The sequence below is a fragment of the Moschus berezovskii genome, chromosome 15, assembly GCF_049115385.1.
Source record: "Moschus berezovskii isolate FMDL1 chromosome 15, NW_MosBer_1.0, whole genome shotgun sequence".
NCBI lineage: Eukaryota > Metazoa > Chordata > Mammalia > Artiodactyla > Moschidae > Moschus > Moschus berezovskii.
In genome coordinates, this window is record NC_142474.1 from 50,025,068 (window position 1) to 50,050,189 (window position 25,122).

The 25,122-nt window shown below is 44.3% G+C and overlaps 1 protein-coding gene across 11 annotated transcripts in view; it reads left to right on the plus strand.

The window, feature by feature from the left end:
* The window catches only part of SVIL (supervillin), a 278,811-nt gene that overhangs the window by 201,145 nt on the left and 52,544 nt on the right, over nt 1-25,122 (plus strand). For 7 of the 11 annotated variants that reach the window (XM_055429928.2, XM_055429919.2, XM_055429937.2 and 4 more), the window contains 6 exons: nt 1,001-1,244; nt 1,684-2,260; nt 3,224-3,449; nt 14,458-14,587; nt 18,410-18,457; nt 19,223-19,300. In XM_055429928.2, the coding sequence (XP_055285903.2) occupies nt 1,001-1,244; nt 1,684-2,260; nt 3,224-3,449; nt 14,458-14,587; nt 18,410-18,457; nt 19,223-19,300 (1,303 nt within the window). The remainder of the gene's footprint in view (nt 1-1,000; nt 1,245-1,683; nt 2,261-3,223; nt 3,450-14,457; nt 14,588-18,409; nt 18,458-19,222; nt 19,301-25,122) is intronic. The other 4 variants (XM_055429902.2, XM_088844050.1, XM_088844051.1 and 1 more) reach the window with 2 other exon arrangements.

Consider the following 25,122-nt stretch of genomic DNA (forward strand, 5'->3'; position numbering starts at 1 on the left):
ACAGTGAAACTATTTGTGTGTAGTCAGTGACCATCAAAACCCTGTGTTGTAGTCAATGCTTTTGATAGAATAACTGTATTATTTCCTAACTGTTTAAAATGTAGGGACTTCCCTGGCAGTCCAGTGTTAAGACTTTGCCTTCCAATGGAGAGGGTGAAGGTTCGATCCCTGGTGAGGGAGCTAAGATCCCAGAGAGCTAAGAGATATTCATTTCTGCCTGTCCCCATGAAAAAGAAAAATAAACAACAGAAGCAATATTGTAACAAATTTAATGAAGACTTTTAGAATGGTCCACATTAAAGAAAAAAAAACTTAAAAAAGATAAAATGTAAAGACCACCTTCTGAACCACACATTTAGATAATGTCTAAATAGGCTGCATGAAGGAAATGGCAACCCACTCCAGTGTTCTTGCCTGGAGAATCCCATGGACAGAGGAGCCTGATGGGCTGCTGTCCGTGGGGTTACACAGAGTCGTACTTAGCATGCATGCATTAATTGGAGAAGGAAATGGCAACCCACTTCAGTATTCTTGCCTGGAGAATCCCGGGGACAGAAGAGCCTGGTGGGCTGCCATCTGTGGGGTCGCACAGTCGGACACGGCTGAAGCGACTTAGCAGCAGCAGCAGCAGCAAATAGACTGCAGGCAAGGTCTGAGGACTCCTCCTAGCTGTATTTGTTGTTGATACTAGCAATACAGCTCCTCTCTCTAAGATAAAGTATACCTAAGCCTTAATTTATTTAATTCTGTAATTAGGAAACTCAATGTTTAGAAATAATCCAGAGCTGAAAATCTGTGTGACATTGATCATGCAAGGGTCCTCAGTCTAGAGTGTTCACTCTCTTATTAATAGCTGACCAACTGCCCATACCTGTCTTGAATCTAGATAGGGGAAAATAAGCCCCTTTTCCAGTGACACTTTGAAGAGGGTTAACAGACAGACTTAGCAGTGGGCTTCTGTTTCTCTCCCTGTGTGGGGCTGACGTCTCCCCCCTTTCAGATTGCAGGCGTCTGCTCACCAAAAGGCATTAGCCAGAGACCAGACAAACGAGAGCAAAGATTCTGCTGAGCAGGGAGAACCTGACTCCTCCACGCTGAGCTTAGCGGAGAAGCTGGCCTTGTTTAACAAACTGTCCCAGCCGGTCTCAAAAGCCATTTCAACGCGGAACAGATTAGATATGAGACAGAGGAGGATGAATGCTCGTTACCAAACCCAGCCGGTCACGCTTGGAGAGGTGGAACAGGTGGGTGCCCTGCAATCCAGCTCCAAGGTTGCACGTATGTCCTGAAAATATGGGAGCATTCTGTCCCACGGGGGTTAATGATACGATTAAGGATCTCTACCTGTACTCTGTGTTACCTGTCGCTACTTGGTCATAACTTCATTCTTAAGGAGGATAACCGTGCCGAGAATGTTTCTCTTCTCTTGTTCACATTATGGCTGAAATCATCTGAAGTTGAGTCCATCGAGGGGAGAAAAACAGGATGCACAACCTGCCTTTCACCCAGATGATTGGATTAACGAGACGCATTTGTACAACTACATCTAGGTTTGGTTTCTCACCAACAGAAGCAGGAAAACTGCCCCAAATGTAGTGTCTCCGTCCATGTCAGTCCATCCACGGGGATTTACCCAGGCGGTGTTTTTAAATCAGCTTTTATTTTTGAACTGTGTCCTCCCAGGTGCAGAGTGGCAAGCTCATGGCTTTCTCCCCCACCATTAACACATCTGTGTCCACCGCGGCATCTACCGTCCCCCCCATGTATGCAGGGAATCTTCGGACAAAGCCACTTCCAGATGACAGCTTCGGTGCCACCGAGCAGAAGTTTACTTCTTCGCTAGAAAACTCCGACTCCCCAGTTAGAAGCATCCTGAAATCCCAAGGCTGGCAGCCCTCGGTCGAGGGTGCTGGGAGCAAAGCAACATTGAGAGAATTTGAAGAGACAGAACGCAAGGGAGGCTTGACAGGTGGAGATGGTGGGGTTACAAAGTATGGATCCTTCGAGGAAGCAGAGCTGTTCTACCCCGTCCTCAGCAGAGTCCGGGATGGAGACAACCATAAAGAACCCACCTATGCCCTTCCGAGGAAAGGAAGCCTGGAGCTCGCCCATCCTCCCATCACCCAGCTCGGTGATGAGCTGAAGGAATTTTCCACCCCAAAGAGCACCGTGCAGGTGAGCCCAGACTGGAAGGAGAGGCAGCTCTTTGAAGAGAAGGTGGATTTGGAGAATGTCACAAAGAGAAAGTTTTCGCTGAAAGGTAACTTACTACTGCTTTTTCTTTTCTGCTGGATGGGTCTCATGTGTTTGGGATTGTTTTTAACTGAATTGTGGAGGCAGTTAACAGCTGAGTGTTAAGCATTGAATGAAAGTCTGGTGTGAATGGTACCCCTCCTGGACTTTTCCTCCTCTCGAACTTGACCTGTTCAGAGGACTCATGAATATGTCTGCCATAAAAGTACCTGAAGTGTTTTAATACATCTTCATAAGGGTTTTGGATGGCTTTTGTCATGTTAACTGAACTGCTAGCTCTTTTGGCTCCTTTTAGAAATTGATGACCTCACAAGACTTTTCTGGCAATCCAATGGTTAAGTCTCTGAGCTTCCAATACAGGGGTCACAGGTTCGATCCCTGATCGAGGAACTAAGATCCCACATGCCTTGCAGCATAACCAAAAACCAAAAATATAAAAATAAAAGAAAAATTAAATTGAGGATCTCAAAGGTCCCGGGCTGGGTGAGCACAGGGAATAGGGCAGGAACCCCGTCTCTGGAGTTTCAGGTTCTCTTTTAGATCCTTCGTGTGCAGACTAGCAAGCTGTGCTGCACAGGACTGTAATTCTCTCTCTGCATTTCCATAAAATGATAGCATGTCAGTTATAAGAGTGGCTTTGGTTGAGGAGTACTGCACATGTGAAATGTCAAAGTATTGTTTAGGAGGCGTAGAGACATTTCTGCAGTGTCGTCCAAACCAACTTCCTGTGTCTGGCACGTAGGAGAAGACCAATTGTCACAGAACAAGTCGCTGGGTGGGGTCATCCCCTGGGAAGTTTGGTTTTCTCAGGGACCAGAGCGTGCCCCAGATTTGAATAAATGCCAGGGGATTGGGTAACCTGCCACGTGCCCACGGATTGAACTCCAAGTGCGGGATCATCCGGGGGTGAAGGGCTTGAAGAATGTTTGCCTGGGGGAGTAAGTGCTGACAGGGCTCCTTTCCTTCCCAGCGGCGGAGTTCGGGGAACCCACTTCTGAGCAGATCGGCGCAGCTGCTGGGAAACCGGCTGCTCCTACTGCAACCCCTGTGTACTGGAAGCCACAGGATCCCTCCGAACAGCCTCAGGAGAAGCGGTATCAGAGCCCGTGTGCGATGTTTGCTGCTGGAGAGATCAAAGCCCCGACGGTGGAGGACAGCCTCGACTCCCCCAGCAAAACCATGTCCATTAAAGAAAGGTAATGAGATTTCATGACCAAGAAGGAATTCTGTTGGGGTGGGATGGGCAGTTTACAGCTTGCTTTTAGACAAAGATCCGAGGAACAGGCAATGGGAGAAAATCATGAATCCACCTACACAAGGGAATGTGCTGTTCTTCGGGAAAGTTTGAAAGTTAACCGCATTCATCCTGGTAGTGAAAGTTGAAAAAGTGAAGTCGCTCAGTCGTGTCCGACTCTTCGCGACCCCATGGACTGCAGCCTACCAGGCTCCTCCGTCCATGGGATTTTCCAGGCAAGAGTCCTGGAGTGGGTTGCCATTGCCCTCATCCTGGTATCTGGACTGATAAAGCTGGGAGGTGCTGGTTCAAAACTCTATGAGGAAACCAACAGAGACTTTCGCCTGCTTCTTTGGTTGCTGCTTCTGTTTTCTTTTCTTTTTAATACTAAATTCTCTGACTGGCCAGGGATGGAAGCAGAGGTGGTGGCTCTTTTCCTTTCAGGTTTGCGTGGCTTGAAATTGAATGCACAACTGCTTGTGACTGTCTGTCGATGGAAAATTTGTGTGGAGGGATTGGAGATAAATTCAGAATTAGGACACAAATCCTTGGGATTTGAATCAAAGTTTTGTTGATGTTACAGAAAGTAAAATGGATGACTTCTGCAATGCATTTAGACATTTCATATCAGGTAATAGCTGTGAAGACTGCATCTGAGGATTAAATAACACCAAAACCTCATGTCATTCAAAAGAGTGATGGAGGGTTGAGAGGAGATGAAGAGGGCAGATACAAAGAATCACAGTTAAATATTTGGGGTTGTGTTTTCCTTGTTAGCCTTTAGCAAAAGATGTAAGTGACCGGAGGACTGGGTGAAGAAGCTTCTCCTCAATTTCCTAGTTTGATTGGCAGAAGTATGGCTCCACCCACTTGGATCCCCACCCCTCTCCCTTAGCACCTCCACCTTTCAGAAGTTTTCTTCCTCTGAACTGCACTGGCAACTCTGATTTCTCTAAGTACACTTCCAACTACTTAAGACAATGTAATAAACCACAGTCAAAACTCTTCATTCATTTTTTTCCAAGTCAAACCTTGGAATAATATTCACAAAATGTTAGATAGATGGAGACTTTTTCAACCAACAAATTAATGAGAATGCTAAACCTTATTTTCTTTCACCTTTGCTTATTTAAAATCCACAGTTCAGAATACCTAGAAGACTGAGGAGGCTTGGATGTTGGGGTGAGCTAACTAGAAGGTGTTTGGCCTATTCTGGCATGAAGTCCTCCTCCACGGAAACCCAGCTCACAGGGGGCTTGATTCAGAGTCCTTGCTATTTCTTTATTGAAGTATAGTTGATTTACAATGTTGCTGTGAGTTATAGGTATACCACAGAGTGATTTGGTTATGTATATATAAGGTTCTTTTCCATTTTAGGTTATTATGGGGTGTTGGATATAGTCCCCTGTGCTATATACAGTGGGTCCTTGTTGTTTATCTGTTGATATTTTGTATATGGTAGTGTATATATGTTAATCTCATACTCCTAATTTAGCCCTTTCCCTGCTTTTCCATTTGGTAACCATTTTTTATTTCTATGAGTATGTTTCTGTTTCATAAATAAGTTCATTTGTATTATTTTTCAGCTTCTACATGTAAGTGATATCATATAGTATTTGTTGTTTTCTGTCTGACTGACTTCACTTAGTATGATAATCTCTAGGTCCATCCGTGTTGCTGCAAATGCCAATATTTCGTTCCACTTTATGGTTGAGTAGTATTCCATTGTATATATTACCACATCTTCTTTATCCATTCCTCTGTTGATGGACTTTAGGTTATTTCCATGTCTTGGCTATTGTAAATAGTGCTGCTATGAACATTGAGGGGGCATGGCTTTTGTAGGCTTAGTGTTTTCTCCAGTTATATGCCCAGGAGTGGGACTGCTGGATCAGTTTTTTGAGGAACCTCCATACTGTTCTCCATAGTGGCTGCACCCATTTACATTCCCATCAACAGTGTAGGAGGATACCCTTTTCTCTGCACCATCCAAAGACCCAACTATTGATAACTGATTAGGTAAAAGGGTGAAGTATCAGTTAGGGAAATTAATGATAAACATTACTTATACACAAGTTCTGCTCTTTTACACATCAGAAAACATTCTTGGGGTAAAATTCCAGTGGAAAATACTAATATATTCCCTTCTCTCAAAGGCTTTGAAAGAGATTTCCCATCTTGGGGTATATTCTGTCCATTAGGATGTCTAATGAAATTTTGTGTCCAACTGCTATGCAATCATTCTTGGCTCATTGCCTGTGTTTAGCAAATTTTAGTTTCTTTTTTTCTGAAAGCAGTTTTAATTCTACTGTAAAATTCTAAATTAAAAAAAAAAAATGCGAGATGCTGTAAAGGTGCAGCTTCCTAACCCAGACTTTGTGGATGTCTGAGGAGTTGGAGGGTGGCTGTAAGGTTGCCATTAGCTGCCCAGAAGGGGGATGAAAATCAACTGTGTACACACAGACATTCTGACTGGCGAGAGACAGTCCTTCGCACAGACCCAAGGGGCTCCTGGCCAGTCTGTTCAGAACCATGATCGTGAGAATGCTTCTTAAATATTCAGCTATTCAGTTTACTTGACAAACTGCACATTTAAAAAGAAAAGAGGGACACTTGATTTAGCATCTACGTTGGTAATAGACTATGTCAAGACAAAATATATGGCCAGAGATCTTTCCCCCTTACCTCAATGGTACTTTTATTTGCGCTTTGCTGGAATTGCAGAGCTACATATTTCTTTACAATCCGCACAATAGCTTTTCCCCAAGAAGTGGAGGAACGTTAGTCCTTCTTCCTGTTAAATAATTATGAAGCTTGACCATTTAAAATAAGAATGCTCCTTATACAATATTTATTTGGGCTTTGCTTTTTTTGAGGCGACATATAAAATAGACCTTTTAAACCTTATCCTAATTCTTCCAGTCACCTACTTCACCATAGGAGAGGCTGAATTCCAGGGGCCCTGGGGCCACGGGGTGAAGAGGGCCAACCCCCAGGGGCTGGCCTTAGTCTCTCTCCCTCTGTACCTGAGGCAAGGCTGCTGTGTGTTCAGATGAATGTTTTAGCAGCAAACATGTTCTCCCTCTAGGACAGAAATTCTAACTAGACAGCAGTGCTAGGAAGAACCCATCCTCTTCCTGTACCAATTTTCTCAGTTCGTGTGTTCCTGGCATCACTTGTTTCGAATTTCGCTTTCGTGGTTCAGACTCTTGGAGACTTTGCCAGTTTCCTTCATCATTTCTTCTAAACAACTACAGCCGAGGATGTAGTTGGTCTTCCTTGATCTTGTGGGTCTGTCTCTTTCCTGCGCAGGACTTGAGCATCGTTTGTTTTTGTTGGGATTTTCTAGGCAAGAGTACTGGAGTAGCTTGCCATTGCCTTCTCCGAAGCTGGTGGTATGCACTGGCAAATTCTCTGGACTCAGAGATTTTCTTGGAATTGACTTTTTATTCTTTCTCTTAATAATTTCATTTATTTAGTTTTTACTATGCTGAGTCTTCTTTGCAGCAGGGGCTTTTATCTAGTTGCAGTAAGCAGGGACTATTCTCTAGTTGGGGTGCACGGACTTCTCATTGGGATGGCTTCTCTTGTTGCAAAGCATGGGCTTTAGGGCGCGTGGGCTTCAGTAGTTGAGGCTCACGGGCTCAGTAGTTGCAGTTCCTGGGCTCTAGAGCACAGGCTTGGTAGTTGTGGTGCATAGGCTTAGTTGCTCTGTGGCATGTGGGATCTTTCTGGATCAGGGATCAAACCCGTGTCTCCTACATTGGCAGGCAGATTCTTTACCACAGAGCCACCAGGGAAACCCAGGACTTGAGCATCTTAAGTCCTGTCTCCCGAGGATACAGAGGTGCCTCTTGTGTTTCTGTCATATGACATCACACAGTGCTGAAGATGGCACTTCGAAGGAGCCGATATATCCCTGTTTCACAGGCATAAACTAAGACAGAAAAGCGTAGCAACTGAGAAATTAGAGGAGCTCCTCCATACATTTCTCTTTTTTTACAACATAGGTGTTGCTCAAGAAAACATATCAGTAAGTTTCTTTTCTTTCTTCATCTTTCTGACATGTAGAATGTCAAGTTTGGATCATAACTAGCCTAAAGTTGAGGATATATTTTGCTTTCCCCATTGAATTGATAGCATCACTGTTTCATAACAGCCTAAATGGTTTGGGTTTCAGTTCAATTCAGTTCAGCTGCTCAGTCATGTCTGACTCTTTGCGACCCCGTGAACGGCAGCACACCAGGCCTCCCTGTCCATCACCAACTGCCGGCGTCCACCCAAACCCATGTCATTGAGTTGGTGATGCCATCCAACCATCTCATCCTCTTTCATCCCCTTCTCCTCCTGCCTTCAATCTTTCCCAGCATCAGGGTCTTTTCAAATGAGTCAGCTCTTCACATCAGGTGGCCAAAGTATTGGGTTTAAGTTGTCCCTAATGAGGGACTTCTTTGAAAACCATGGTAAATCAGATACATTTTGTGTTGCTTATGGATAAAATCTTTGATACCTCTTTAAAAGTAGATTAGGCTTTTAGAAATCTTATTTCCACAGTTACTGAAACAACTGCACCTGTGCTTTCACTTTGGGGCGGAGAAGATAACTAAAAAAGGCAAAAGATCCAGCCTTCCACTGGGATGTTGATGGTGCTTAAGGATGTACTGCGGAGAAGGCAATGGCAAGCCACTCCAGTACTCTTGCCTAGAAAATCCCATGGATGGAGGAGCCTGGTAGGCTGCAGTCCGTGGGGTCGCTAAGGGTCGGACACGACTGAGCGACTTCACTTTCACTTTTCACTTTCACACATTGGAGAAGGAAATGGCAACCCACTCCAGTGTTCTTGCCTGGAGAATCCCAGGGACGGGGGAGCCTGGTGGGCTTCTGTCTATGGGGTCACACAGAGTCGGACACGACTGAAGTGACTTAGCAGCAGCAGCAGCAGCAGCAGCAAGGATGTACTGAACTCCCAGGAATGTTGAAGAGGCCACCCGTGCCTCTGGTGAGCCTGGGACTCCTGCCTTCTAAGGCCCCAGCGGGGGTCCCCTGTGTTCCCTGTGAGTCCCACCATCCGCCCAGCCAGACTGGAGGTTCTTACTTTGCAGCCTCTGAGTTCAGCCGCTAGAGGGCCCCAGGTTCATGTAAGAGCTTGGGGCAGGCATGCCTTATTCCTTTGCTGCCTCCTTTTCTGATCTCTGATTTGCCCTCATTTAAAAGACCTATTAGTTCACTCCTCCAGCCTGTAAATCAGCCACGACCCAAGATCTGGTCTAAGGACTAGTCCAGGCTCTTTTCAGCCACATCTGTGTGGTACCTGTGATTCTCTGAAATGAGGGGACATTTTTAAAGGAGGAAGAAAAAACTGTACAACAGCTTAGAGGCACACGATCTGCCTGGCCCATACTTGACTCAGTGCTGACTGCCGTGAGCCTGCAGAACTTGTTCCAATATAGTCAGGCTCTCAGACCAGTGCTGCTGAAATGTCCTGCCTTGGGCCAATATTGCCTGCTGGGAACATATGGGCTATGGCTGGAGGGAGAGCCACTTCCCCAGTGGCCTGGCAGATACCCACGTGGTGGCCCTGGGCCCGGTCTTGGGGTAAATAACGAGGGACTACTCACTGGTAGTAGTGAACTAAGCAGGAGTAAACTAAACAGATGCCCAGTTCTCAACATCCCAGTCCTGCAAATAGCACTTGGACTTGAAGGATGCTAAAAGCACTGAGAGTTGTTTGAACTGCATAGGCAGTAATTTATGGCATGTGGGCTTCCCAGGTGGCGCTAGTGGTAAAGAACTCTCCTGCCAATGCAGGAGACCCAAGAAATGCGGGTTCAATCCCTGGGTTGGGAAGATCCCCTGGGGAAGGGCGTGGCAACCCACTCCAGTATTCTTGCCTGGAAAATCCCATGGACAGAGGAGCCTGGCAGGTTACAGTCCATGGTGTTGCAAAGAGTCGGACACAACTGAAGTGACAGCACGCACCCATGTAGGACCAGACACTCAGCTCCCCAGCCTTTTGCAGTGCATAGTGGGTCTGCAGGGAGTCAGGAGGGTTGTGCGACTGCAGGAGAGAAGGTGTTTGGAAAGGTCCCCCACCTTCCTGACCTGTTCAACACCAGGTAGGAAATCAAGAGGGATGGGAATAATACATGTGTGTTTCAGTGTGTGTTAATTTCAAGTTTTCTATTACCTGCACTCTGCAGGCTTGGGCTGGATTCGGTACGATGTGGGCTCAAGTGAAGCTCAGTTTTGTCCATATTATTTTGGTTACTCTGTAGTCTTTGGAAGTGAGACTTCCAAAGGTCATCCTTAGGATGACCTTGCCAGCACATCCAGAAGCAAGATTTCAGGTTCTTGGAAGGGAGGAATTCTCTGAAAGCCATCCCAGCAGGGGGGGGAAAAAAAAATATATATATATAGACACACACACAATGCAGTTTCTAACACATGAGAGTGAAAACATGCTGGTGAGCTCACACTCAAGTAGTGAAATAAGCCACGCCCTAGGATAGGAGGCAGGATATGCCCGGGATGGAACCATAGCTCCCTGCCCCTATGACATGCAGGGTGGCCTGAGTGAGTGACATCCTTGGCCTGTGTGTGCATCCTTGCCTGATTCAGGATAACGATATCTGGTCTCTTAGAGGTCGTGGGGCATAATAGCAGAGTACATGGTAGACTATGGAGTGATGAAAGATCCACGCTTTGCCTTTTTCTAAATCAGTTCTCCATCCCCAAAGCATCCACTAAGGTAACCAGCCAGAGAAACCACCGCAACAAGAAGTCCACGCACTGCAACTAGAGAGTAGCCCCCAGAGAAAGCGCTCACACAGCAACAAAGACCCCGCACAACCAAAAATAAATTAATTAGTTACAAAAGAAGACTATAACCAAGGAAGAGCCAGCTAGAAGAGATGCACAGCGCGAGGTGTGAGAAAAGGGTCTGATTCTTTAGATGATGTTGCCATTGCTTCAGATATTTGGGATCTTATATTTGAGAATGTCTTTAAAGACCCAGAGTAGATCATAAACCCAACTTCTGAGGCTGCATTTTTTTTTAAATTTCTCTGAAATCACTTGGACTCTAATCTGATTCGAAAGGTAAGGTAGCCAGGATGAATAACTACTGGTGGGTCAAGGGTGAAGTAAGAGAGCTGGTTCTGAGCTGTAAGGAGAATATCAATGAGGCAAATGTCTGTGTTCACAAGATGATGAATTAGAAATACATTTTTGTATGGGCGTGAAAGTGCTGGCATGCTTATTTTTTGGAAATCTTCTTTATAGACACTTCGAAGGCTCTACTGCAGCATGCAAATACTCTTGATTTCTTTTCATGATTTGATTTTTCTCAATTATTTTTCATATTAGAAAAAAACTGACTCATTTGAGAATAATTGGAGGAAAGATCAATCTTAGTCCATATATAGTCTGACCTTCAGATGGAAACTCTTAAGGGGATTTAGAATCTCTTTTCAAGTACATGAACTAGCCCTTGTAGAAGGCAGAGCACTGCCAAGCATCACAGATGATAGAATCTGGGGCTGAATGCCAGCACGTAAGGCACAAAGATTCAGACACGACCGAGGGACTCAGCACAGCACAGCACGGGGCCTGACTTAGATACAGGATTCTGACTCTGATTTCCAAGTTGATTTCCACCCCCCACCACTGAGAAGTTGTCTGATACCAGCTGAGTGTCCTACAATTCCACCCAATTTTGACGCTGTCTACGCAGAGATAGGATCAGACCAGAGGGTAAGGGTTTGGGTCCTGCAAGACAGTCCCTACCCACTTCTTCAGACACCTGTTGTAAGTCCAGGCCCTTATCTATGCTCCCAGCCCATCACCCAGATATAGACTGGAGGTTCCAACATCATTCTCCTTGGATTCAAACACTTGCTAGAGGGGCTCACAGAACTTAGAGAAATATTCTAATTTACTAGACCTCAAGTTTTTAATAGAAGAATGTAGAACTTCCCTGGTGGTACCGTGAATAAGAATCTGCCTGCCAATGCAGGGGACACGATCCCTGATCCAGGAAGATCCCACATGCTATGAAGCAGCTAAGCCCGTGCACCACGACGACTGAGCCTGAGCTCTAGAGCCCAAGAGCCACGACTGCTGAGCCCATGTGCCGCAACTGTTGGAGCCCTCATGCCTAGAGCCCGTGCTCTGCAACAAGAGAAACCACGGCAGTGAGAAGCCCATGCCCTGCAAGTAGAGAATAGACCCTGCTAACTGCAACCAGAGAAAGCCCCCAAGCAGCAACAAAGACCCAGCACAGCCAAAACTAAATAACTTTTTAGAAAACAATATAAGGAACAGCCAACTAGAAGAGATGGACAGTGCAAGGTGTGAGGAAAGGGTGTGGGGTTTCATGCTCTCCCTGGGTGTGCTGCCCTCCCCAAACCTCACGTGTCCACCAAACCAAGAGCTCTTGGAACCTTGGCCTTTTGGCCTTTTTTGTGGAGGCTTTATTACATAGACGTGGTTGAGTTGAGTCACCAATGGCCAGTGACTTAATTACTCTCCAGCCCTTCCTGGAGGTCAGGGGGTGGGACTAAAAGTTCTAACCATCTAATCACACGTTTGGTTCTCCCAGCAACACCTCCCCACATACATGCTTCTAAAGGTCATCTTATTCACATAAGTTGACACGTTTATCACTGCCATCATTTAGGAAATTCCAAGTTGTGGGAGCAAAGAGGACAATAGGCACGTGTATATTATAAATCACAATATCACAGAGAAGTGATAGTTTCGTCGAGTACACATTTGGGTCTTATCTGCAGTCACAGAGAGAGAAAGGAAGGGAAGGAAGGGAAGGAAGAAGAGGAAGAGGTTGGATGCGGGGAAAGGTCCAGAGTTTGAAGCTCTTGCTCCCTTTGGAAAGTCTTCCTGGCTTACCGTCCTTACTTGACTGAACAAACAGACAAGTATACAATATGGTTATACATGAATTTGTAGATATACATGGGTTCATATTTACTGTAAAACTTGTTTTCTTATTTGCTTAACTAAACTTTTATTGTACAGTGTGATATACCTCTCCTTCAATTTAAAAAAAAAATTTTATTGGCGTATAGTTGCATCGAAAAAGACCCTTATGCCAGGAAAGACTGAGGGCAGGAGGAGATGGGGTCAACAGATGGCTGGATGACATCACTGACTCAATGGACAGGAATTTAAGCAAACTCTGAGAGGTAGTGAAGGACAGGGAAGCCTGGTGTGCTGCAGCCCGTGGGGTCACAGAGAGTCAGACATGACAGTGTAAAACAGCATAGTTGCTTTACGATGTTATGTTACTTTCTGCTATACCACAAAGTGAATCAGCCTATGCATATGCCCGTACCCCCTCGTTATTGGACTTCCTTCCCATTTAGGTCACCGCAGAGCGTTTAGTAGAGCTCCCTGTGCTCTACAGTGGGCTCTCATTAGTTATCTACTTTACACATGATATCAATAGTGTCTGCGTGCCATCCCAGTCTCCCAGTTCACCCCACACCCCGTTCCCCCGTGGGATCCATACATTGGTTCTCTCATCTGTCTCTGTTTCTGCTCTGTAAATAAGATCATCTATACCAATTTTTTCAGATTCCACAAGTGTGTGTTAATATGCAATATTTATTTTTCTCATTCTAATTTACTTCACTCTTTGTGACAGACTCTCGGCTCATCCACATCACTACAAATGACCCAATTCCATTCCTTTTAATGGCTGAGTTATATTCTACTGTATATATGTACCACATCTTCTTTATCCATTCCTCTGTTGATGGACATTTAGGTTATATCCATGAGGAGTGTGATATGTTTCATCCCATCTCCAATTCCATTACTTAATGGAGTCAGGGCGCTTGGTTGAAGGGCCCTTAGAGACCATCTAGTTCAGTCTCCATTGTGACTAGTAAGGAAGGGACTTGACAGGACTTAACAGCCAAAATAGGGCTTATATGTTGCTTAAAAATACACTCTTCATGGACATATATTAATGAAATGTTTAAAAGACCCAGCTCAGCAGACCCAGCTGCAAGGGAAAGGGTCCAGTCATTTTTTCCCCCTAATCTTTAAATTGTTTGAGCACCATCTCAAATGAGTTTAATGATCACAATTTTTGTGCCTTTTATCTTTCCTGTGTTTGTCCAACTTAAATGTCCAAGACTGAAACAGCCTTGTGTTCATGAGAATAACCTTTCACAAATTTTCACACCCAAGCAGCTTTTTATCAAGTCACACCATAGTTGACCTAAAGTAGGTTAGATAAAGACCTGAGTTAATTAGATTCCTTTTTTGTATATAGCTATCTCCTGAGGAAAATTGGAGTGATCATTTTAAAAATGAGTTTCTAGAGAAGTTTCTGTATTAAGAAGGCAGATTGGAAAGACCAAGTTCATTTGGAAGAAAATAGCATGACTTAGAATTCAAGAACAGAAACATTCTTAAACATCAGCTTTTACCTGTAATTATAAACGTATGATATCCAGAGATTGTCTATATTTTGTTGCTTTAAATTGTTAAACTCATCTCTGCTATATTTTCTGCGAATAAGTACCATCCACCTTTGGCATTACGTGTTAATTCCTCATGTGACCAGAAGGGGTCACTAGAAGACATTTTTCTCTGGGGACATTTATTTGTATTTTCCTTTGTGCCCTCAGCCCAAAGGCAAGGCAAAAACAGAGATATTCCTTTGGTAAAATGATGTTCCATCTTTTATCTGGGAAGTCAGGCTTCAGATTTGCTTTTCCCTCAAACTTTCAAACCTTTGGGACCATCTTAGAAAACATAATACTCTACATAGTATAATTATATTAGTTTTCCGGATATACTTTCTTCCAAATAAATGCCATTCAGAAAGATTCAAATTAGGCAGCTATGGTCATTTCTTACTTATGGCTAACTTACTTAAGTTGTGGTTCTCTTCCAAAGAAGGATTGGTGCTGAACTTTTTGGTTGGCATGTCTTCCTCTTAGATTAGCACTGTTGAAGAAGAGTGGTGAGGAAGACTGGAGAAACAGACTCAACAGAAAGCAGGAATACGGCAAAGCCTCCGTCACCAGCAGCCTGCACATCCAAGAAACGGAGCAGTCACTCAAGAAGAAGGTAATGTTGTCTGTGCTCGGAAAAAGCATTCTAACTAACATCACGCTTGGATGTGCATCCACCAGGCAAGCATGCATAGCTTAACTAGTTACTACCCTGGGAAGCATCAGCTCTCTCTTGCCACTAGGGTCCACGCCTAAAGTCTGCCCACAGCAGCTTCAATTAATCACCAGCTGAAGTCTTGAGATGCCCTAGAATTAGGAACAGCGCCACATACCTAATGCATCAGCAGTCAGGTTCCTATATTTGGAAGTGTGAACTTTTATCTGTTTCAAATCTTCTAAAATGAAGTCTGAATTTACAGTGTTATGAAGCCCTTTTATATCTATATACCTATATCTGTAGAGGTGTGCTACAGTCCATGGGGTTGCAGAGTCCGACACAACTGAGCAACTGAACTGAACCGAACTGATATCTATATATGTAGCTATAGATATAGATGTGTGTGTGTGTGTGTGTGTATTTTGATCACACTACACAGTATGCAGGATATTAATTCTCTGACAACCAGGGATCGAACCTGTGTCCCCTGCAGTGGAAGCATGGAACCCTAAACACTGGACTGCCAGGAAGTCACCTTATTAAAGCCTTTAGAATGAAAGCCTCATTGACTGCTATCCGTTTATTAGTTGCATATAGAATATGGGTTTGAATGTCCTAGGCCTAGAGTTAAAACATGCATATACAAGAGGACACAATTGTGGTCGGTGAGGGCATGTCACAGAAGCCATGTTCCATGATGATCAGGTAAGCCTTTTATTGAGAAAGTATAGCAAAGTATGTTACAAGTTTCGAGGAAATTCAGTAACATACTGTTGTCTATCTGAGCAAGCATTTCATATGCAAATGTACCGATGAGTTGTTAAATGGCTAGTCATAATGACCAGCTTTTGACCAGTCAGTGCACACTTTCAAAGTGAACAGTGATTTCCTGCTACCTGGCCCTGTGATGGCGAATGCACCTGCTGGCTGGGGGCAGTGTGGGCACTGTGCCACACCACTGGCCAACTGCTAGGATCACAGGTCTTCAAACAAAAAGGAAAAATGCTTCCAACCAGATGATCACCTAGACCCCTTCCAGCTCTAAAACAATGTAATAAGCCTCCATGGAAGAGAGAAGTGATGAACATGACCTTGATGCACTCAGAAACGTACATAAGAAGGAGGTGTGTCCATGGGGCCATGAAGACAGAGTTCTGACACTATTTCCTATGGCTCTTCTGTGTTTTCCAAGGTTAAATTGGAACAGCAATTTGAATTCTCTCTTTTGAGTCAGACATGACTTCAAAGATAATCACTAAAGACAGTTAATGCTCAGCCATTTGCAAATCTCCCAACTATGACTGGATATTAAAAAGCCTACATAGGAAATCTGTATTTCCAGAATGAGATCCAGAAGTGTAAGAAAACTAGGTCCCTCCAATGATTGACTCCCATTGCCCACAAACTTTATGTAAAAGTTTGATTTGAAAATATTGGTTCCAAGGTAACTTTAGTACTTAACTCTTGGTCATGTTGAAAGATGCAAAAAAATTTCACCAAGCAGGTCCCCCATGGCATGGTAAAAAGGATGGCTACAAAGTACAAAGCCAGGTAGATTTCTTACAAATAGTAGAATCAATTTCAACACTTTGCCCCACTTAGGGGACAGGGATCAGTATCTGGGTAGACCAGAAGGCTCAGAATAGTAGATGTGATCAGAACAGCCCTAACATTAGACTGAGATTCTCAGGAGGCGAGAGATAGGAGAAGGTGACTGCAGTTGCCCCTGGGGTGGTAAACCCTGCCTATAGCAGCCGTGGCTTGAGTGGGAAGTGCTGTCCTGGACTCAGGGGATCTGCACCAGCAGTGGTCATCATCACTCTCCTACTCCTAACCTAGTTCACTTTGGCCCAAAACAATAAGCTCTTTGAAGTTAAAATAAGCCCCCATCTATTTTGGGCTTCTGTAGCAGGCATCAGGAAATCGTAGGTTCTCTTGAGGTCATGTGGTTTTCCCATGGCCTCTGAAGTGCCCTCGGTTTCGTGTCTTCCCAAGGGCAGGCTGTGTATTTCAGTCACACCTTAGCCGTGCTCAGATGTGGTAGAAGAGCTGCCTTGAACCTGATCTGCCTTAAGACAGTCCCTGGGGCAGCTGGAAGGCAGGCAGGGGAGCTTGAGACATGGCCAAGGTTTGCTGGGCATCTGAATGCTTCTCTGCAGAAGGAAGGACATGACACGTGCTCCATGCCGTTAGGATCTTGCTGCCTGGGCTGGAGCCAGACTTGCTAGGGGCACAAGCTCTGGAACCTTCCATCTTTTCCACCAAGGGAAAAGGGACTGGATTTACTGTCAAGTCATCACTTCCTGCACAGTTTCTGAATTCATTGAAGGCACATATTTGTGGTTACCAAACATTTTACAGTTTGGCCCCCTTGAGCTTTTATTTTGTATGCTAAGCAGGGTCCCACGAGTTACAGCCTGTGGAAAAGCAAAGGAGGCAGGAAATGGAGATAGGCCTTTATATAAATCACTTCCCCTGTGAAAATCTGCACAATCCAATAAAAATATAATGTGAGCCCATGAGTAATTAGAGATTGTTGTGTAACCACATTAAAAAAAGATGTGAGGGATGCCTTGAAAATCTTAAATTGTTTTTCTTTCTGTTGAAGGGTTTGTCCCAAAACAAAACAAAATTTTGGTGCTCTAACTGGCATCTCATTTGGGGCCCTGTAAGGTTAAAAAAAAAATGTATTATTTTGGTCCATAAATCAATTTGGGGAATAAGTTAGTGTTTTCCTTTCCCAACAAAAAGATCAATCGTGTGTCAGGAGACGATGTAACTTAACATCACTTCCTTACTTTCCAAACTTATCCCCCTAAAATTAGGATGGATGGTTTGGAACTTAAGAGTGCTATTTACCTCGCAGCCCCTGTCATTTCCGACAACAAATAGCTTGGGTTCTTTCTCTTGATGTCCGTCTTTCCTTCCTCTTGCTCTTGGTTTAGTCCAGGGCAATGCTAACCTGACTTATACATCTTTGCTTCTGTAGCATATAGAATTAGTTCTAAAGATGGCAAAGACTGTAGTTTGTAGGTTTGGCTGGGCTCACAGCACCAGGAACATGATCCTTTTAGAGCCACTCATCCTGTCCCAAGAGGGAGAGAAATGAAACAAAGCAAAGTTTGAAAGAAAAGGGATTTGGCAGAAGTCTCTTTGTTTCACCTAAATTGCAGTTATGTATTTTCTCCAAATCATTATTTAAAATTGCAACCCCATTTTGGCCTGTTTTTTGATATTTAGGCAGAGACAGTGTCTCTCAGGCCCTTTGATCAAGATAACCATCCAAAGTTGTAGGCGTTTTCCAGAAAGTCAGAACCTTTTATAGAGTTTGTGATTATGACCCCCAATCTATGTCTGAGCCACAGGATAGGATTTGATACCTGGCTGTGCTTCCATCAAAGTGTCAAGTCAGTGAATCAAGCTAAGCTCTGTGCTGTCCTCAGAACAAGTCCTTGAAAATTCTAGGCAGGGCAGTCTGCCACATTCGTGTTCTAATTGCCTGTGCCGTTGAAATTCCAAATTACAGTTCGAGAGCATGCGGTCAATTGAAGGACAAAGGGTAGGAGGGTGAGGAGGGCTGTTGGTCTGACCCCCAGATTACAGATAATCACCCCTCGGATGGGGGATGAGCTCACTTGTTGTTTGTGCCACCCGACTGTGTGGGCATGTGCATGCTTCTCCTGGAACCCAGCACAGAGTTCTGGAAAATGCTTGTGACACCGTAACCTGACCCTACTCTTCCGACACTCTGCAACGTCTCCTATTTGTTTTAACCTGTAGGAAGAAGGAGGATTTACAGATGATAATGACATTTCTAATCTGCTTTGGGTAAGCCTGACTCTAACACAGGTCCCCTCACCACGTGTAGCTCTTACCCTGGACGGTTCCCCTGGGTACCCCTCTCTGCTTGGTTTTCTTAGCCCGAGGGGAGATGTCACCTCAATCCAGCATGAAAAGCTATCTTGTTTCCTGCCCTTTTTTTAAATTTTATTTTTAATTGGAGGATGATTGCTTTACAATATTGGGTTGGTTTCTGCCATACAAGGACAGGAATCAGCCATAAGTATACATATGTCCCCTCCCTCTGGAGCCTCCCTCCTACCCCACCTCCCCATCCCTTCCCTCTAGGTCATCACAGAGCACTGGGTTGAGCTCCCTATATTATACAGCAGATTCCTGTTAGCTATCTCACACCAGTCAGAATGGCCATCATCAAAAAATCGTGAAATTTTGTTTCAATCATGGAGAAAACGTAAAAGGCTTTAAAGATGATAGTTTATATTCAGTGTTAAGATGGTCCATGAAAGTCAGGGATCCCCTGTCTGAATATCTTCTGTAAATTGCAGGCATCTTGCCAATAACTCAAGTACTGCACAGAATTGATTTGGTTATATTTACTGTGCTCGTGTGGGAATTTCTGTTAGCATTCGAAAATAAAACAAGTAGGAAGGACTCTCTTGGGAAGAGAACTGAAATTGCAATGAGTAAGTTAACTTTCTATGAGAGAAAGCCTTGTTTTTGTCCTTCCCCTCCCCCACCCCGCTCTGATAAGTCGTCTTTTTTCATCTCTAATCCTCTTGCTTTGCTCTATAGGAACCTGTATACGCTTCTACTTATTCTCCTGCTCTACCTGCTGCCCATAAATACCTGTCTTTTGTATCTATTAATCAGGTGAGGAAAAGCCTACATGTATTAAGCCTCATTGCAATTTCTGAGCGGCAGGGAGAAACTTATTTGGGAAAGTAACTCCTTTGCTGCATTTCTGTGTGTGTGTGTAAATGTAATTACTTCATATATTTAGGGTCAGTCACCCAGAGGGCGTGGCAGCCCACTCCAGTCTTGTCTGGAGAATCCCATGGACAGAGGAGCCTGGCAGGCCTCAATCCATGCATTGCAAAGAGTCAGACACGACTGAGCACACACACACGTCGCAACCTTGGCTCAGACCTCTAGGGAGACTTATGGTATTAATTCATCTCATAGTCATGAAACTGGTTGAAAAGGAAAGTTTCCCCTTTAATCTATGTTGTGGGGTGTGTTTTTCTGATTTTTCATTAGACTTTTATATTAGAGTATAGCTGATTAACAGTGTTGTGATAGTTTCAGGTGCATAACAGAGCGACTCACCCATAGATATATGTGTATCCATTCTCCCCCAAACTCCCCTCCCATTCAGACTACCACATAATCCCGTAAGTTAATATTCTAAATTGAGTCAGGAGCCCAGGGTGTTCCTGGCTCCAGTTCAGGAGACAGATTATCTTGCTTACCTTGATCAAGTAGGAGGAGGTGGTGGAAGCCCGCGGGGGCGTGGAAGAGACAAGGTGGAAGCCATGGTCCTGATGCGAGCTGGCTGCTGTGGCGCTGTTGGCATGGAAACCACAGTCCTGCTTCCCCACCTCCCACCTTGCTGCACCCTGTTTGAGCTCTACCAGAAGGGAGACAGCCTGGGCTGAGGAATTCTGTTAGTGCCTAATATGCAACGATGTTTAAGGCTGGAAATACTGACAGTTGGTTTTTATTCCCCTTGGAATGTCCCTGGGGTCAAAACTGTTAGAAAAAGTGGCGGCATCCCCTTTGCCACAACGAGCCCCAGGTGCTGGTTGTCCTTCGTCTGTGGGACCTGGCCGCTCACTCCCGTCTAAGGGCCTCTGTCTCATCAGCTCAGGGACCATGCCTGGTCAGGTGGCCTCTAACCGGAAAGGTCATGACTGTTCTGTCCCTTTAGGACTAGTGGTGACAACCTGGTCTTTGAGGGAGAGGCGCAGGATTTCAGCCAGAGGGAGGGTTTGTAGGGTCCTCCTGCTTCGTTTGGCATTTTCATAAATGGAAACGCCCCGTTTCTTCTCCCAAAGGAGGCCTTTCTTGCACTTGCCTTAACTCCTTTCCTCTGAAGTTAGGAATAAAGGTCTATAGCAACCTAGCCCTGCATAACCAGCTGGTGTCCACTTCAAAAATGAGGATAAACTCTGGAGCAAACCTGCTGTTCCGTCACTAAGGGGGGAGATAAGTCAATGTTAAGCTTTATTTGTTTTAGTGTTTATTTGGCGGTCTCAGGTCTTAGTTGCGTCATGCAGGATCTTGCATTGAGGTCCATGGACTCTAGTTGTGGCGCACGTACTTCGTTGCTCTGCACACAGATTCTCTTGTTTTGACTTGCGGGCTTAGTTCCTCCCTGGCTTGTGGGATCTTAGTTCCCCGACTAGAGAGCAAACCCACATCCCTGCATTGCAAGGCAGGTTCTTAACCACTAGCCTACCAGGGAAGTCATATCAATGTTAAACTTTAAAAGAAAAGATATATTATTACAGTCTTTCATTTTTACATTCTTTTTTTTTTAACATTCCTTTCCATGATGGTTCATCACAAGGCATTGAATATAGTTCCCTGTGCTATACAGTAGATCTGTGTTGTTTATCAGTCCTATATATACTAATATATATCTGCTAATATATATTAGTTTATATCTGCTAATCCCACACTCTCAGTCCTTCCCTCCACCACTATTGAAGTCTTTAAATATAAACTATGTACGCTTCCCTGAAGACCTGGTGGCTCAGACGGTAAAGCGTCTGCCTGCAATGTGGGAGACCTAGGTTCGATACCTGGGTTGGGAAGATCCCCTGGAGAAGGAAATGGCAACCCACTCCAGTACTCTTGCCTGGAAAATTCCATGGATTGAGGAGCCTGGTAGGCTATAGTCCATGGGATTGCAAAGAGTTGGACACGACTGAGCAACTTCACTTTCACTTCTTGTACACTTACATAATGGGCTTCCGTGGTGGCTCAACAGTAAAGAATCTGCCTGCAGTGCAGGTGCCTCGGGTTTGATCCCTGGGTGGGGAGGATCCCCTGGAGGAGGGCATGGCAACCCACTCCAGGATTCTTACCTGGGGTCGCAAAGAGTCAGGACATGACTCAGTGATTTTCACTTTCATTCTTGTCTGGAGAATCCCCTTGACAGAAGAGCCTGGCAACCTACAGTCCATAGAGTCACAAAGAGTTGGACACGACTGAAGTGACTTGGAATGCACACTCATGCATACTTCTATAATACACATGTTATATGTATATGTAGTATACTTTTTAATAGACTTTATTTTTTCAGAGTAGTTTGAGGTTCACAGCAAAATTAAGCAGAAAATGTAGAGATTTCCCTCACACCTCCTGCTTCCCCGTACCCCGCCCACAGCCTCCCCCACTATCAACATCCCCCACTAGATGGCACATTTTTTTCAATTGACAAGCTGTTATCCCTCAGTGTCCATAGTTTATAATTGAGTTCACTCTTGGGACTATACATGCTAAGATTTTGACAAGTGTGTAAAGACACGCATCCATCATTATGGTATCGTACAGAGTCCTTCCACTGCCCTAAAATCCCTCTGTGCACTGCCTGCTCATCGCTCCCTCCTCCTCTCCTTCCCTCCCAGGAAACTTATCTCTTTACTATCGTTTTTGTCTTTTCCAGAATGTCTGATAGATGGAATCATACAAAGTGTAGCCTTTTCAGATTGGCTTCTTGCATTCAGTAATATGCATTTAAGGTTCCCCTATGTATTTTCATGGCTTGATAGCTCATTTCTTTTTACTGCTGAATAGCAGTCCTTGTCTGGCTGGATCAGTTTATTTATCCATTTGCTTACTGAAGGTCATCTTGGTTGCTTCCAAGCTTTTGGCAGTTACGAGTAAAGCTGTTGTAAACATCCATTGCAGGTTTTTGTGTGGACATAATTTTTCAACTTGTTTGGATATCAGAGAGCCTGATTGCTGAATTATATGGTAAGAGTAAGCTTGGTTTTGTAAGGAACTGCCAAACTACCTTTGAAAGTGGCTGGACCATTTTTCATTCCTACCAGCAATGAATAAGTGTTCCTATTGCCCCACATCCGCATCAGCAGTTGGTGGCATCAGTGGTTTGAATTTTGGCCATTCTGATATTTGTGTAGAAGTGTCTTGACATGTTTTCTTCTTCCTCCGCTTGCCTCAGGGCTGTGGCAAAATAAGATTTCCCTGCATTCCCTTCCTTTCATCTTGTTGTTCTCTAGTTGCTAAGTCATGTTCAACTCTTTGCAACTGCTTGGACTGTAATCCTCCAGGCTCCTCTGTCCGTGAGATTCTCCCAGAAAGAGTACTGGAATGGGTTGCCATTTCCTTCTCCAGGGGATCTTTGCAACTCAGAGATCGAACCTGCCTCTCCTGCTTGGCAGGCAGATTCGTTACCACTGAACCCCCTGGAAAGCCCTCCTTTCATCTTGCTGCTGCTGCTGCTAAGTCACTTCAGTCGTGTCCGACTCTGTGTGACCCCATAGACGGAAGCCCACCGGGCTCCCCCTTCCCTGGGATTCTCCAGGCAAGAACACTGGAGTGGGTTGCCATTTCCTTCTCCTTTCATCTTAGTTGCTGGTAAATGGTGACAAGACCAAATTATGGTCACTTTGAAATCCAAACCTAGTTGAGATCTTTTCCCATGTTTTGTCCAGGCCACGTGAGGCTCCGGGCCCTGGTGGTGGATTGAAATCCCTCAAGGAGGCGGCAAAGCTAACTTTCCTTAAGAGTGCACAGGGATTGAAAGGCGACAGCATTTTTGAAAACTGAGAATGCTGATTTGTTGCTGTACTTTATTTCTTTCACTTAACACATGCTTTTATGGTTTCTTCCTGTGATGTAGTTTCACTCAAGGTGAGTAAGATAAAAATTTAAAAGCCAGATCACAATATTTCCTATCGACAAAGCTCTCCACTTGTAGAAGAATCTTACCCTTGCTGCTGCTACTGCTGCTAAGTCGCTTCAGTCGTGTCCGACTCTGTGCCACCCCATAGACGGCAGCCCACCAGGCTCCCCCGTCCCCGGGATTCTCCAGGCAAGAACACTGGAATGGGTTGCGCTAATCCTAGTCACACATTAGTTCTCTGTCTTGTGTATCGCCTCCTGTGTCAGAAACACTTAGTGAAATGTGATTTCTGAGGTGTACGGAGACAAACCCATAAGTAACAACATGGTAACCTGAAAACGTTCTTCTCTGTTAACCCTTTGCACAGTTTCCTACCAAGTCTCTGTTCATCCCTAAGACCCAACTTTCTTCCCAGCTGTTTCACTACGTTCCCTCCCTCTCTCTCTTCCCCTGCCCCTCCTCTTTCTCTCGCATGTTCATTAGATCTACATTTGAAAGAGTAAAGGCTGGAAGGGGTAGGGCTTCTATTCCTGTTCTGCCCCAACTCCCTCACTCTTCCAGCAAATCCTAAATCTCATCAGTTAGACCTAGAAAAACCTGAAAAATGACACAGTGCTTACTCTACTATGAATTATGCCCTTCTCTAAATGAGGGAAGAAAAAACTTTGAAGGGGAAAGCAAGATAAGAGAATCATGATGTCTTAAGCTAAAAAAAAAAAAAAGTACATGGAGAAAGAGGTTCATGTTATCTGTTTACACATTTTGAGTTCTAAAATTTAATAGCAACTTGTGATACATTTTATTCATTTCTAAAGTGAATAAATAAACCATATGCATATACCTCATTATATATGATATATATACACACACATATATATAAGATATATATATTATATATAAGGTATATATATCATATATACATACATATATGTGTGTGTGTATATACTTTTTGTTACATTATAGAGCCATTTAAGGTCAGATAAGGGGAATTATCAGATAAGGGGAATAACCAGTCCATTCTAAAGGAGATCAATCCTGGGTGTTCATTGGAAGGACTGATGCTAAAGCTGAAACTCCAATACTTTGGCCACTTCATGCAACGAGTTGACTCACTGGAAAAGACTCTGATGCTGGGAAGGATTGGGGGCGGGAGGAGAAGGGGACGACAGAGAATGAGATGGCTGGATGGCATCACCGACTCTGTGGACATGAGTTTGAGTGAACTCCGGGAGTTGGTGATGGACAGGGAGGCCTGGCGTGCTGTGATTCATGGGGTCGCAAAGAGTCAGACACGACTGAGCGACTGAACTGAACTGAAGGGGAATTAGGGGGCTTTTGAGCAAGCCTGCTAAGTGGCAAAGTTAAGGTGAAACATCTAGAGAAGCAAAAACTTAGGTTTAGTGATATTATCTAGAGGCACATGAAAAGCATGCTCCCTAACATAGATCTGGCAAACTCCTGGACACTTTAAATCCTGGAATATCTGTGTATCCCAGGGCCCACATCCATCACCTTCTCCCAGGAGCTGCAGGAGAATCCGAAATGGAATTGCTGATTTGGGGACACTGTTTTTCTGAGTCATTAAGTACCCCTCCCACCACACCCAGGACTTGGGAGATTCTACTGAGTTCACCATATAAATGGTAAAGTCTGGGTGTTTGGAAAAGGAAACATTCTTGGCATTTTATATATTTTTAAAAATATTTTAAGGCAAGTGTCATATTGATTTGATTAAAATTCACTCCTGAAACTTCATTTTTCAAGAAAATTTATCCTCTTTTTCAAATTTTGATGAGGTTTTCCTAGTAAGTCCATCTCA